Raw genomic sequence first — 14,167 nt, 5'->3', positions numbered from 1 at the left:
CGTTTAAACATGAAGTGAATCACAAATTAATTAATACTACAAAATGTAGGTTGCATAAATATGCATAAGAAACCCGCTCGACTACAGCTCTCTTGAATGTTACCATGCGCTCTGGGACCAAGCCGATAGCGTGGAGCTAACAAACTGGAACGTTAGCAGAAGACAGGAAACCAAGTGGGACGCAAGCACATGCTTCTTCGCCATTGGTGTACCTCGCGTTATATTGTTGCTATACAACAGACGTTTAAGTGTCATGGCGCAACGGGAGAGGAAGGTTGGAATCTGGGCTCGGCACAAAGCAAGAATATCATATTATGTTTACATTGTGAACCTTGGCCAATTCCCTGTCCTCGGTACCTCGGAGGATATAGAAAAAAGTTTGCTGGAGTGTAGGGGGTGCATTTCAAGCGAAGGTAGCGCCTCCATGTTGTGGTGGGTAGAATGCTCGGCAGCCGCTGGATTTTGAGCAGCGACTGGATAGCGTGGTGAATGTTCTTGGACGAAGGTGCCTCTTGAGCATCTTGGTATGCATACAGCCCGATTGCAACGAGCAATTCTCCGAATTTGATTGAACGATGTTTTCCGCCCACAAGCTTATGATGTTTGCCCACCACAAATAGATGTAGACCTGACCGCAAATCTCCATGTTGGGCTACCCTCAAAGTTCAGTTGGCCCACCCCCAAATGTCGAGCTGGGCCACCACTAAACTTACGTTGCGCCGTCCCAAACTTTCAAGTTGGCGTACCTCGAAGATTAAGTTGGGTCACCCCTGAACTTGAAGTTAGCCCACCCCACAATTTCCGTTGAATAAAGTTGATCAGTTGCGAAAAAAAAACGGCAGCGAAAGCGCACAATATGATACGAGGCCACTTTCCTGCCTAACACAAGATAGCCGCCGCCGGCTTATACAGGCTTCTACAGGAACAGGCGGCTTCCACTGCAGCAATTTTGGTATCCTCCCCGGTGGGTAAGAGCCATAAGTGTAACGAAGAAGAACAGCTGGTTTCCATCTTGGTCTTTGGCTGTGCCGATCTTGCAAATACATTGTAATTAGTAAATTTTTTTGCGTCTCTCCACACGTATAGTTGTGGTGGAGGTTTGCGATCCGCGTCCTCGCCACGGAGCTCCATAGCGATCATACATTGAGCTCGCTATCATGCCTACCGGAGATGAGACCCCACTAGCGTCGGCTACTACTTGTCAGACTGATCCAGCCGCGATGCTTTCCCAGGCTCACGACAATGGTTTGTTTTCCAACTTGGACTGCACGGACGTCGAAGAATGGTTAAACCTTTATGGATGTGTCAGTACTAATAACAGGTGCTATTCATAGATGATCTTCGCCAACGTCATTTTTCCATGAGCGGCACCTAGTGCGTGTATTACCCAGTCCACAAGGATGACTTAACAAGCCAAGTGCTACGCAATGCAAACATGGACTAGAAGGGCACAAGGCATGGCGCAGCTCTTTTCGACCATGTTTGTACAGTGTAGCATTTTGTTTAATGTTGTACGACCGTCTAGCCGAACATGCACGAATCAACAAGCGGGGATATTTTCGAAGAACAACTTCGCGAATTGTTACACGAACCCTTCAGGCACACCTTCACAGCAAATCAAAGGACCTGGCGACGCGTGATGAGAGCCCCACAGAGCCCTACGTCTCATACACATGAGACATCCTGGCACCGACAGCAGCGCGGACGACAAGATACTTGAAAGAGAGAAGGTTGAGCACACACTAAAGGGTATCGCAGATGAAACATTCAATTTGCTCGTTTTCCGCAACATTTGTACTATTTACGCCATCATCAAAAAATGTCCCTACTTGGCACAAGTTAACAGCTGACGTATCACACCCCACTATGCGCGCCTACCAAATAGTGTTGCAGCGTCGACTTGTCAGGACTATCCCCACCAGCCAGCCCTATGTGGTAACGTTACTCGCGTCGTAAACCGCGAGCTAGAGGCCGCCTATTCGCCATCCTACTCCACGACGCCCACTTGCTCATCCGCAGTCATGATTGCTATGATCCAGACCGTTGTCCGACAAGCATTTGAAAACATGAACCCCCGCTCCGCGCGATCGTGTACCCACGAAGCAAACATGCTATACTTCTCTCGCACCCCTGCGCGTCCCCGATAATACTTTGCCGCCACATCTCGCAGCCCGTCCGAATGGCGTAGCTGTAACAACAGACCCTTCTGCTTCCACGGCTGCTGCATTGGCCAAATCACCCGTCACTGCCGCAAGAGACGGCGAACGTCTCCAACAAAGAACAGTACACATTTTCGCAGTTCTGCACCTATTGCTCCCCATGCTTCTCACCGCGACCGACACTGACGCCCCTGCTCCGAATCTTCTCTACGGCCGATCGCCGTCACCCCAGCATCGTCAGCCTCCTTCGCCACAGCCCAGTTGCTATTCCTCGCCATCCATTCTCCCCCTCGCCAAGCCACAAAACTATGAACTGCAGGGTCTGGACGGAAGTTTCGATGTCGAACTTGACCTCAAATCCTTTGCTTACTTTGGGCAACGACCTGAACCTCCTTGAAGTTAAAGTAGACAGCCCTGATGTCGCTTCGCTGTTCGATCAAGCTGCCAACCTCTTCATTATGAGCACTACCTTCCGATGACGAATAAAGAAGATCTTTACTTATCCACCAACACGCCTCCTGGACGTTGCAGATGGCAGTTCTATTGTTGTCGTCGATATGTGTACAGCCCGCATAAGCATCGCCGGCCATTACACTGCTGTCCTTTTTGCCTTGATTATACATTGCCCGCACGACCTGATTCTCGGTCTTGATTGTCTCTCAGTGCACTGGGAACTAATTCATTTATCCGTGAGCACCTTCCATGGCAGCCCCGCCGTAATCATAACCCCTCATATGCATCTGTATGTGTAGTTCTACGCAACGATCCTGCTTCTTGTGCCGGGCACACCATCGACTGTGTAAAACAAGAAAGGCTATGTTTCCAGTCCGAAAATCGGTGCACTGCAATGGAAGCATCGTGGATTAACTATCGCCACTACCACTACGCCCCTTGCATGACATATAAGCGCATCGTGGATATCTTCTGTGTACCTTCATCGCGAACGATGACGTCCCGCTGTCACCTCGTGACATCAAACCTGCCTGGTATAAATCTGCAGCCAACATAATTGGGGATCAGTGGACACGGTAACGCCGGCGTGACCATGACGCTTTTCTCACTGAACACAAGACGTTTTGAAGGCGTGTTGGACCAGCCAAAATGAACTAAAATATCTACAACAAATTAGCACAGCTAAAAGTCGTCATTTTTCGCATGTCTGGAAGACGTTCTGCAAAAGACGGCTAGGAGACGCCTTGTTAAAACATCTTCCGCTTACATCTTGCTAACACATCTTTAAAACGTCGGCAGAAGACGGCTTGACAAAGTTTTGCATAAACGTATGGACGATGTCTGTGCTAATTCTTTTTGGATATGTCTAAAAAGAAACAACTTGGTGCTTTTCGCGGCTTACAAAGCTGTTAGATATCCCAAAATGACTATACTTAATATAGATACGTGCACTTATTGGTACCTTATCATAGCGTCTACACGTACGTCACGGAAAGAAGCTTGGATAGAGCGTAAAGTAATAGCGTTAAACTATTGACAACGTGTGCGTGCACAGGCCAATATGAGTCAAAACTTTATTAAATGCGCAATTAGGTTAAGAATAAATACGAAGACGTGCCTATATGTACGTGAAACACAAACACACACACGGGTGCGAGTAACGCGCTGTACGCACTTTGACACATTGCGATGCGCGCTGTACAATGTTTGACGCATAGCTATCGTAGTGTTTCAATGATTTTTAAAGAGAGATACCTTTAAGTGGCTAGCTTTATTGTTTGTACTTTTTTCATGACTTGAAGTAATTCTATGTCGATGCTATACCACCATATGTCGACACTATAGCTCTTGCTGCACGACGCGCAATACAGATGGACCCGAATTTATATTGCAGCATTGTTTTACTGTCGCCCAAAGTGACGATTGCACGAGCGTGGCGCCAACTCGTAGTGGCGAGATATGCACACTTTTTTGCAACAATATGCGGGCTTTGCTTTTGCGCATTGGAACGGAAAAGTCGATCGTGCGAACGGGTAGTATAATCACTCTGCATGGTTTGGTATGGTATGGTATGGTATGGGAAATCTTTAATGAAGACCTGAAGATCGTGAGTCTTCACGAAGCGGGCCGCTCCCTCGTGGAAACCGGAAGGCGGAGCCTGTCGGCGGCATCTTGGGCCTTCTGGGCAGCCCAGAGTTGGTCAGCCAGAAAAGGGCTGCGGAGAACCGCCTCCTATCTGGCCGAGCTGTTAGCGATGATAGAGCGTGGCTTTCTGCACTCTGCATGCCATCAAAGAATTCACAAACTACAATAACTATTTATTTATTTAAGTAGAAAAACGCATTCAAGTAGACGTGGTGCTACTACTGGCATATTGATCACGTTGTATTTATTCGCGAACATACAAATACATACGAGCGTATAAATTACCCTGCTTCAAATTAAAAAAAGAACGTCACCATTGTGTGGAGCACGGCAGTCCTGCTTGATCACGACTCGTCCCATCAAAAACTACAACCACTAGCCTAAAAAATAGACGGTAAAATATTCAATAAATTCAGAAAGGATCTGCTCAAACACTTTACAACCACAGCACAGCCAAGAGAAAGCAATTTGAATACATTTACCCAGGGAACAGAATATGGTTCAAAGAAGCAACATGGCAACAGTACGATCGACCGCAAAAGGCTATAGATCAGACAATGAAAATCGGCCTAATAAGCGCATAAAATAACATGTTAAATGAAAATATCCGCACACATGTACGTAGGATTTTCTTTTTACCTTTCAGAAAATAGGTAAATTACTAATTAAGTAACGGGACTCCCAAGCAGAAACTAAACTATCTGAAGCGCCCGATTCGGTGTCAGCCTGTAATTAAAGTCGAAGCTCCGACATTTTTAAGGCGCTACAACTTCGCATGTGAAAATTAGCAATATATTTGGGCCATTTATGAAAGGTAAGGCAAGTATTTGTCAGATTTCATGGAATTGCACTGTTCATAAACAAAAAAATGCGGCTCTAGTCACAATAATAAGAACAATTAGATGCTACTCATGTTAGATAGATCCATTTATCATACGATGAAGGAAAGCAAGCTTTGCGTAAGTCGCACTGATAGAGTACATGTTTGATTTAGTCCCTTTACAGAGGCACAGTTGTCAAAACACAAAAGCTGACATCGTGAGGCCACGAAAGAGCAAGTTGCGGCCTAACAAAACCACCAAATCACAAGTTACTGTTCGGTCTTCTATTACAGATTTGAACACATTTAGCATCTAGTTCATCATTTCGCCACGACAGGAAAAAAACAGAACCCATAGAAAGCCACGAGCCACCTGCTAGTGCACTTACATACACTTACACCCACTTGTACGCACGCACGCCATACAACACACTTATACAAGCAACCTCACACTGCACAGTGAATGCAACGGTGTCCGCAGGAGCACAGGCAATTCTCTCAAATGCACCACCAATACGTATCCTTTGCTTCGACGCGCAGCCGTTCTGAAACGATATATGATTAGCGCTTGCTCGTTCCAAATGCTTCTTGCAGTCAATCCCTCAAAGAAAATGCAACGACGGTCACCTCTACAGACACACAAGACGCACATTCTTCGAGCACATCAGCCGTTTCGCTAATTTCTTATTCAAAAAGAAGTATAATATACGAAAAAGCGAGAGCGAAGCTGATTCACCCGTCAGTGCAAGCCATACCACGGCCGGGCCACCGGGCTAGAGGGGCGACGAGACGCGCCCGGCCGTGATCATATATGGTTAACGGCGCCGGCACAGCCAGAAGAGAAGGAGGATAACATTGAAATTTTGTAGTTTCCCTCACGCCCGACGGGCCAAGCGGCATCACGACTCCTCGAACTATCACGTGACCAAAAGCCTTGAGCTTGCCCTCGCTCTGCCTTTGAGTTTGCTCTCCAAACCTTCCCTTCTATTTTTTGGCCCTTTCACATCTTTCCAGCGTGAACTGGTTCTTCGTAAGCGGCGCGTGGGTAGGTAGGCGCCTTTGATTGTTTAAATTTATTACACTCACAGAGGGGGCCCTGAATTTTGTGGTTCAGGGCCCCCTCTGCGGTTCATGTGACACAGCAGATCATGTGATAACAAGCCAGGTATAGTTTCAATTTGCCGAGTGCACCCTGATATAGCTGCCATGCCGAACGTACAATGTGCGCGTCGTTGGTTACCGACACCTCTCCCACCAAGGCCACGTCACCCGTACGAAGCATGAATGCGTGACGCGTCACCCACGAATAATGGACCGAGCATGCACAACCCTTTATTATGGCGCACATATCTTAATGGCAGTGCGCTGATATGCGTGATATGAAGGCTTCTGAAAGCGTATGAAATCATCAGTATCTTTCTCACATTCTTATGATTTCTTACCAGACTTATGATTGCTTTCCCATTAGTAATGCTCCATGATGACGATTCTTATGATGGTAGAACTAACGAAGCCGTGATACATTCTGTGACGGCTCCATGACGCCCGTTCAGGAAATGAATGGGTCCCCCTCGAGGTCTCTGACGTGGACGTAGAGCGACTGCAAGTTGATGGATGCAAGGGTGGCGTACTTCTTAATGTTCTGCTTCTTCACACACTCCTGAGTCCTCTCCGTGATGCATGTGGAAGCGAACACCGTCATTACCGATAGCAAACAGGCCATCGGCAATTTTGTCCGCGGTAGAATTTCCGAACAGGCGTACCATGTCCTCACGCGGCGCCCCCTAATTGGCTGGAAAACCCTCGTGTGTTCCCCCGCTAACGCGGCTGTGCCCGGCAACGCGTTGGCTCAGAGTCAGGCTCGAGATCTCGCACGCCAAGCCTCGTCCGCGGATGCGGACGGCGTGAACGAGGTGGAGAGACACGAGGAACCCTGCGACACGTATCACGAAATAGCCAATAGACATCGCTTGAGGCGTCGTGCGCTCCCACCACCAGCCAAGCAACTCGATAAAACGCAAGCGGTCGCGTTTAGGCGACTTCAGAAAAGCACATACCCACACCCAAAGTACATTAAAAAAAATCACAGGAGGCAAGGAAAGCGACCTATATAGGCTCTGTTCACAAACAGGAACGCTCAGACAAGTAATGTGGGAATGCACCTCGCTCCCGTTTTCTCATCCCTCAGTCAGCAGCGAGACAGACTGGACAGCCCGGCTCAGGTACGGGATGTCGACTGAGAGCTTGAACTGGTGGACTGGGTGGAAAAAAGTCAAGCAGGCCCAGGGCCTTACTTGAGCCCCATCCCTCAGCCACGTCACCCTTTCCCCTTCTCCTTTTCAATAAAATTTACCACGACCACCATCTGCGGCTGTGCTTTGTGAGTCGATTCATTTAATTGATGAGATGGTGGTCGGCGTACCCTTCCTTTGTGGCTTATGTACATTTCATACAGCTAAAAAAAAGTCTTGTAGATTACTTCTGGGACAAAGCAAGCAAATACAATGCGTAGCGGTAATACCTTACGTGCTTGCTTGCTTCTCAGTTGTGCCGCTTACCCACTACGGGGGATTCGCCAAGAAGCCGGCTTTCAAAGGTTAAAGGGAAGGGTACAGAGAAATACCTAAACGAAAAGTAAATCAGGGTGAAATACAACGTTCATGATTATTACGAAATAGATTTACCCTGCAGATACAGAATTAAAATATTCTATATTATATAAACAGCAAATTTTATGTATGCCTTTTTGTGTGTGGTATTAACACTAACATCGAAAGTCGTCTTCCTCTTCGAGCCCGTACTGGTGCTTGTCAACACACACATTTACCCTAGATGGCATGAAAGAGGTTCACTGAAGACTGGAACATACCAAAGATCCCGTACCCAGCGACCCAAGCTGGCTCTATGGTTGTGAACCCTGTTCTCTCAACATAGCAGCTTGTTATAGGCAGACATCCGAAAGTATGAGAAGTACTTTAAGAATGATTATCGCTATGCGAAATCCTGAACATGTTTAATATTTTCATTTACTTCTAATATTTCTTGCTTGTGCTGGATAAAACTTTGTTTTTCTGAAGCATGTGAGATCCAAATAGCGTATGAAGCTATGAATCTAGTTAAGTAGGATTAGCATACTATATCTGCAACAGGCACTATGGTTCTCATTTATTTTGAGTAAGGATGCTGTGCAAATTTTGTTATATGGCTTAAAATTACCCTGCTAACATTTACTTAAACGTGTAGGTTGACAGAGCTTGCAGGAGTGCTCATTGAGGAGACGATCCTGGCATAGCGCAGTAGGACCGGCCATGATGGACCAGACAAGTTTCTGAGTGCCTTGCTTCACCGTATGTTCACTGAGGAGGAACTCACGGCTAACTCACTTTTCGAAAACAAAAACTCCAAAGGGGAAAAAAAGGCTCTTCACCTCATCAGTGTCAGCTCTGTTATTTGTGACAGCTCTGCTGTCATTTTCACATTCACATTTTGTATTTTAAAATAGCAACATGCCATTAGCATGAAAAATGACTCTCAAGTAGCCTGTGTGAGAAGCTGCATGATACATTAGCCTACCATTAAAATTGACTGCTCATATGATCTTAAGTGCCTATCGCCTCCATACTCAACTGCTCCAAAATTTTAAAAGCTGCCTAAATTGCCACAAGTTGTTGGCAGCTTCACCAGTTGAAATGAGGTGAATTTGCGCATCAGTAGTGCTACTTGCCTGAGGTTACAATGAATAGTTGTCTGTGAGACACACTACTAATCTAGTGGCATGGAAGATATGATTGAGTAACTCGAAAGTGTTATGTGCAAAACAAAGGGGTTTCACCTGTTTTGACACAAGACATTCAATGAAAGTTACTTCTGTCTTGAAGGAGGTCCCTGTGTAGCCAGACAGTAAGCAGAGGTAACTTCAGTCGTACATCATTTTTCTTTGGTTGCTTCAATCGAAGCAACAATGGGGACACAGTTGCCAGCATCGCTGTCGATATTACTATGTTTAGCGAACGCTCAGTGGTGCTGTACTTTCTGTACAGACCACGCTACGCAATACCAGATCGCTCTTGGGCCTGTCCTAACTCCACCTTCCCATCCGAAACGCAACGCCAGAGCAGCTAAAGATGGTACTGACCAGCTTCGTATTCGAAGACCAGCGCAAATTTATCGCCAGATCCAAAAGTGCTGCCACCACCCTTGGGGCCCTAGACTGAGGGATCCACCCAAAATAGGAATACAACCCCTACAGGTGCCGTATCCATATAAGGTATATCTAGAGCATCGCACGCGTAATGCGAAGACTTGGGATCCTTCCCCACCTGCGGCAAGTTGTGTTTTCATCCACTTTCATTTCCATTAATTTATCGTTTCTTTATTAGAATTTGTAAGTTCAAGTAATTTGCCTGGTTTTCTCATTTGTGTCTTTGGTTGTTAACTTTTTATGCTGGGAAACAACCTGTGATGGCTGTTGTCTTAGCTTAGATAAATTGCAGGCGTGTTTTTTTCCCACAAAGCCAATAACCAGAAATGCGAATTCACAACGTCCTTTAAAAGAGTTAAGGGTTCGCTTTGTTTTGTACCGTTTGCCATGTCTTTTGGAATGACTCGAAAACATACTATTGACACTATGTGAGTGACTCGAATTCACGCTGGGTGAAGAGCATTTGACACCAGTACTAGTGACGTTCAATGTGTGGTGCGGAATTTACGCTGACACTATAATTGGTCCCATCTTCTTCGATCACACACTGACTGGACAGCGCTACGTGGACGAAGTCCTTGAAGAAGTGGTGTTTGAATTTCTCAGCGTAGTCCGGCTGTCACGTTTTTCCGTTCTGCGGTATCACCAAGATGGCGCGCCCGCACGCAGCAGCAGCCGAGCACGAATCTGGCTGGACGAGCCTTTTCATAGGCAATGTAGCGGAAGGCAGGCGTCTTTAAATTGGCCGTCTAGGTCAACTGACCTCTCTCCACTCGATTTAGGTCTTTGGTTTTATGCGAAAGATCGTGTTCACGTGATCGAGACGACGTCAGATGAGCTCAAGGCAAGGGTAACAAATTTCTGCCGTAGAATTCAAGCGTCTGTCATCAAGAAAGTCACTGATGATGTGATCAAGCATACTCAGTACTGCGTAGCTGCAAAGGAGACCTATTCGAACACGTCCTCTAGGCGGCAGCTCATGCCCACCGGCGCTTAGGAATGCACAGATAATAAGAGCACAGTGAAAAGTCAAATTTTTTCTTTTGTCTTTATTTTTTTTTACTGACGGCCCGATTGCCAAGGCGGCACATTTTGAAGTCGTATATTTACTTTCTTGAACGCATCCGTTTGGCCTTTTCGCTAGACGTGAGTGGCTTCCCTGTCGGTTTATTTCGCTTTTATATCATTTTTTTTTTGCCACGGACCTATTTGGCAGCACGTATACGCTCTGATGAAAAACAAAACCGCCAATCTAATTTGTCTTTGGTCCGAAGTGAGTTTCTGATACGAAATATAGCTTCGCGTGCGCTCTTTTCATGCGGTAGCCGCCATGGTTGCTCAGTGGCTATGGTGTTGGGCTGCTGAGCAGGAGGTTGCGGGGTCGAATCCTCGCCACGGCGGCCGCATATTGATGGGGGCGAAAAACACCCGTGTACTTAGATTTAGGTGTACGTTAAAGAACTCCAGGTGGTCGAAATTTCCGGAGTCCTCCACTGTGGCGTGCCTTATAATCAGAAAGTGTCTTTGGCACGTAAAACCCCATAATTTAATTTATTTATATACGGTGTGAGCAGGTTCGGGATTTTGAACTATTCTACAAATATTCTATTGCGTTTCGTCCATCGTCAGTGCGGTGCTTCGGCAGCGTTATCAAGGTGTTTTTGTTATGAATGTGATCAGTCGGTCTTGAGAGCCGGTTAATAAGTGTGACGTAGAAATAAGATAAAGAAATCGCTTCGAACCGGGAAAACCTGCTGTTGGGGCTCCTTCCGTACCACTATGAAAGGTGATGTGCTATCTCTTCGGGTTTGCGACAGGCAAAGCAGTTGCTTTCTGTCTGCTTATTTGAGGGCCCTGCTTCATGATGCAGGTGGCCCCCTGCGTAGTAACGTAGTATTTATTATAAAAAAAAGATTCGTACGCAAGTAGCACGTCGCTGAAGATACAGCAGGTATATATAATTTAGGGGAGCCTACAAATGCTTCTGACGCTTTGGTAGTTAGGGCCATACATCTCGAGTTAGATAATTAAGTACAATTTACTCATTAAATCTCAGTAACGACAAAACTTCTGGCGACTACTTCGTTGTATATCTGAGACAATATGCACTACGTTTTCATCTAGTAGCCCAAGTGCTTTTTTCTGAAATCTTGGTGCATGATAGTTTGGACACCCTGCATTAACAACAGATACTATGCGGACACGTTTGGCTGCAGGCAGGTAAGTAATAAAAGTTGAGACGAACAAATCAAGTAGTTTTGTGGAAGCAGAAAGCGGGTTCTCATTTTTTTTGTCGTGCTTCGTTGAAAATGTACGTTATCTGACATTCTTCAAGTACATTGCGTCTTTTACTTTCCCTGTACGAATGCGTCCTCCATCGTTCACTGATACGGAAAGATATGGCTATGGACATATGTGCCGTAGGCTTCAAGATCCCATTTATTGTGAATATAAATATAGAATTGTAAGCAATTTGTTTTACAGAGGCAGAGCAGCGTTTATCGTGGAGGACTTATGAAAGCAGGTCAAAATACAATTTAATTTGATATAGAGAGTATTTATAGGCTACTCTACCTCTGCTGCAAAACTGAATCTGCAACGTAAAACAATTAGCTCCTTTCCAAGCTACTTCTCAATTTTATTATTGAATGAAGAGAAGCAGATGCTTTCTGTATATTTATTGCCTCAATGCAGCTGGTTCAGAGTAAATCGATAAACTATTGGTTCTTTGTTAAATTATTCCAATTTCTTCAATTCGGCTTTAGAAGTGCAATTACCAAGAATGCACACCTGCAAAAGAAGAAAAACGTTATTATAAGTAAGTTTAAATGAAACTGCTCAATATAACTCACCAGCATTTATAGCATGAGCCTTTATAAACACTGCATATTAAAGGACACATACAATTGCAAACAAGGCATAAATGGGGCTAGAACTATAAAAAATAAAAGAGATGGACTTTTCCCATGTTCCAGTACAAGATGCATTGCTTCAGGCAACTCGCTATTCTTTGAGCTAGTACTTGCGGTAAATAAACCACACCAAAACGTGGAGATGGGGCGTTTTCTCTACCCTTACCACAAGATCAGTTTCTAGGTAAAAATTTTATTTATCGTTTTGAAGGAAAGTGCATGGCCGCATGCACATTCGTTTCACTTCTGCACGACGCACGTGCGCCAAAGATCTGAATCATAACGTTTTCAAATTAAAATTTTGTCCTTTCACGGCAATGTAAATTGATTAATTACGAAGTTTAAAGCGCAGAAAGTAAAATGTATTGGCTCCTGTTTGGCGCAGGTCTGCAAAAAATATACGCCGTTATCCATTAGCAAATTTACATGGCCGACAAGGCAACAAGTTTCCGGCAGAAGCCATATTCAGCACTTTTTTTAATCTTCTGCGAGAGCAAATCATGAGTGGTACAGCTCTGATCTTATGTTGTTGCTGTTACGTCGAAAAATGTCTTCTTGATATTGCACGATATTGTGTTTAAGTGCAATTCCGTATGACTGACCAGTATGGTATAGTCGCTTGGTATTCTTACGATGTCCGTGCAGTATTGATTACTGTTTGTTAATTATATTTAGATCTTATATTGTGTATCTTTACTGCATTCTGAAATAAATGCCTCTTTGGAAGTGATGTATTGCTTCCTTTTGCCTTTATGCACTGTCTTTATTTAGTACCCACAGACTAAATGTATGTGACGTTGGGAGGCTCGCAAAAAAGAAAAAAAATGGGCGGGTTATGTAAGCGCGCTCCGAACTAGAAAATCAGGCAGTAAACTTAGCTCGCATGCGACAACTTCGGAGCGTAGCTTAACGGCGATTTTAGGCGACTACTCCCAGCAACACAACGTGCCATCTGAAGAGTCTTATAACGATTCTGTATCAGCCATTGCATTTCGCATGTTTTCTGAACTTGGCACTGCAAAGCTGCTTCAGTTCTTGGTCAACGGCGGCGAACTCATGAACTCGACACGTGACGACCTGTTCACAATGCTATCAGAGGTACAGCACCACACGAATTGTTTGTGCTTCGAAATATGCCGACGGTAGTAATAATTCGGAAGTCGGATGAGTACGGATATCTGTATGATTTAAAGCTTTCTCAATTATGTGGTAAACCAAATAGTTGCCGAACAACTATTATTTTATCGCGTACTAGTGCACTAAGGACGCATCGGACAGCCCTTTCTCCTATTCGTGCGAAACTAGAGCGTGAATGTCAAACCAAAATGCGCGCCAATTGAGCCTTGAGAGGGTGAAAGTGCAAAGAGGAGGGAAATAAACAACGTCAATTTGCCGGAAGCCAACGCAGGCACGAGCACTCGCTCACCATCTCCTAGGTTGGAACCCACAGAGCGCACTCCGTCGTAACGCACGAGAAGCAGATTGCGGACGTTAGGTTTACTTTTAGCGCACTATACCGACAACTTAGGTCTAGAGCGCCTCCGACTGGAGCGTTTGCCCCATGCTCTTTGGTTGATATTTGGATCGGGTTAATGTGCGAGACCTAACCCTCCGCGACGCCACCTATTCTGGTCGTGACCATCCCAGCGAGAATCGGGACCCTCCCTCCCCATATAACGAGATCATAAAGCACTTTTATCTAGACCACAGAATATACAGCACACCTCACAATAAGCTCACCAGGCCTCAAGCCCTCACGTTCAGAATGCTTCAAACAAACACGTACCCCATGCAGAACAGACTACATCACTACATGCCTGACCTATACAAAACAGCATATTTCGAAATTTGCCATAGCACACTAGACGTACATCACTTGCTCTGGCCATGTGGTCGGACCCACGTAAACAAGGATCAACACTCCGCCAAACTACAAGAAGCAATACGCAGCACGGACCTGGCGGAGCAGCTCTGGGCC

At 45.4% G+C, this 14,167-nt stretch overlaps 1 protein-coding gene across 1 annotated transcript in view; it reads right to left on the bottom strand.

Annotated features, from left to right (window-relative positions):
• Nucleotides 1-11,970: 11,970 nt before the first annotated feature.
• Nucleotides 11,971-14,167, bottom strand: part of LOC126537831 (A disintegrin and metalloproteinase with thrombospondin motifs like) — a 36,255-nt gene continuing 34,058 nt past the window's right edge. The window contains exon 6 of the mRNA XM_050184911.3: nt 11,971-12,067. Within this exon, the coding sequence (XP_050040868.3) occupies nt 12,014-12,067 (54 nt within the window). The 3' untranslated portion in view covers nt 11,971-12,013. The remainder of the gene's footprint in view (nt 12,068-14,167) is intronic.

The sequence above is a fragment of the Dermacentor andersoni genome, chromosome 4, assembly GCF_023375885.2.
Source record: "Dermacentor andersoni chromosome 4, qqDerAnde1_hic_scaffold, whole genome shotgun sequence".
Classification (NCBI taxonomy): domain Eukaryota; kingdom Metazoa; phylum Arthropoda; class Arachnida; order Ixodida; family Ixodidae; genus Dermacentor; species Dermacentor andersoni.
Note: the sequence above shows the minus strand (reverse complement) of the source record. Positions and strands in the feature narration are given on the sequence as shown.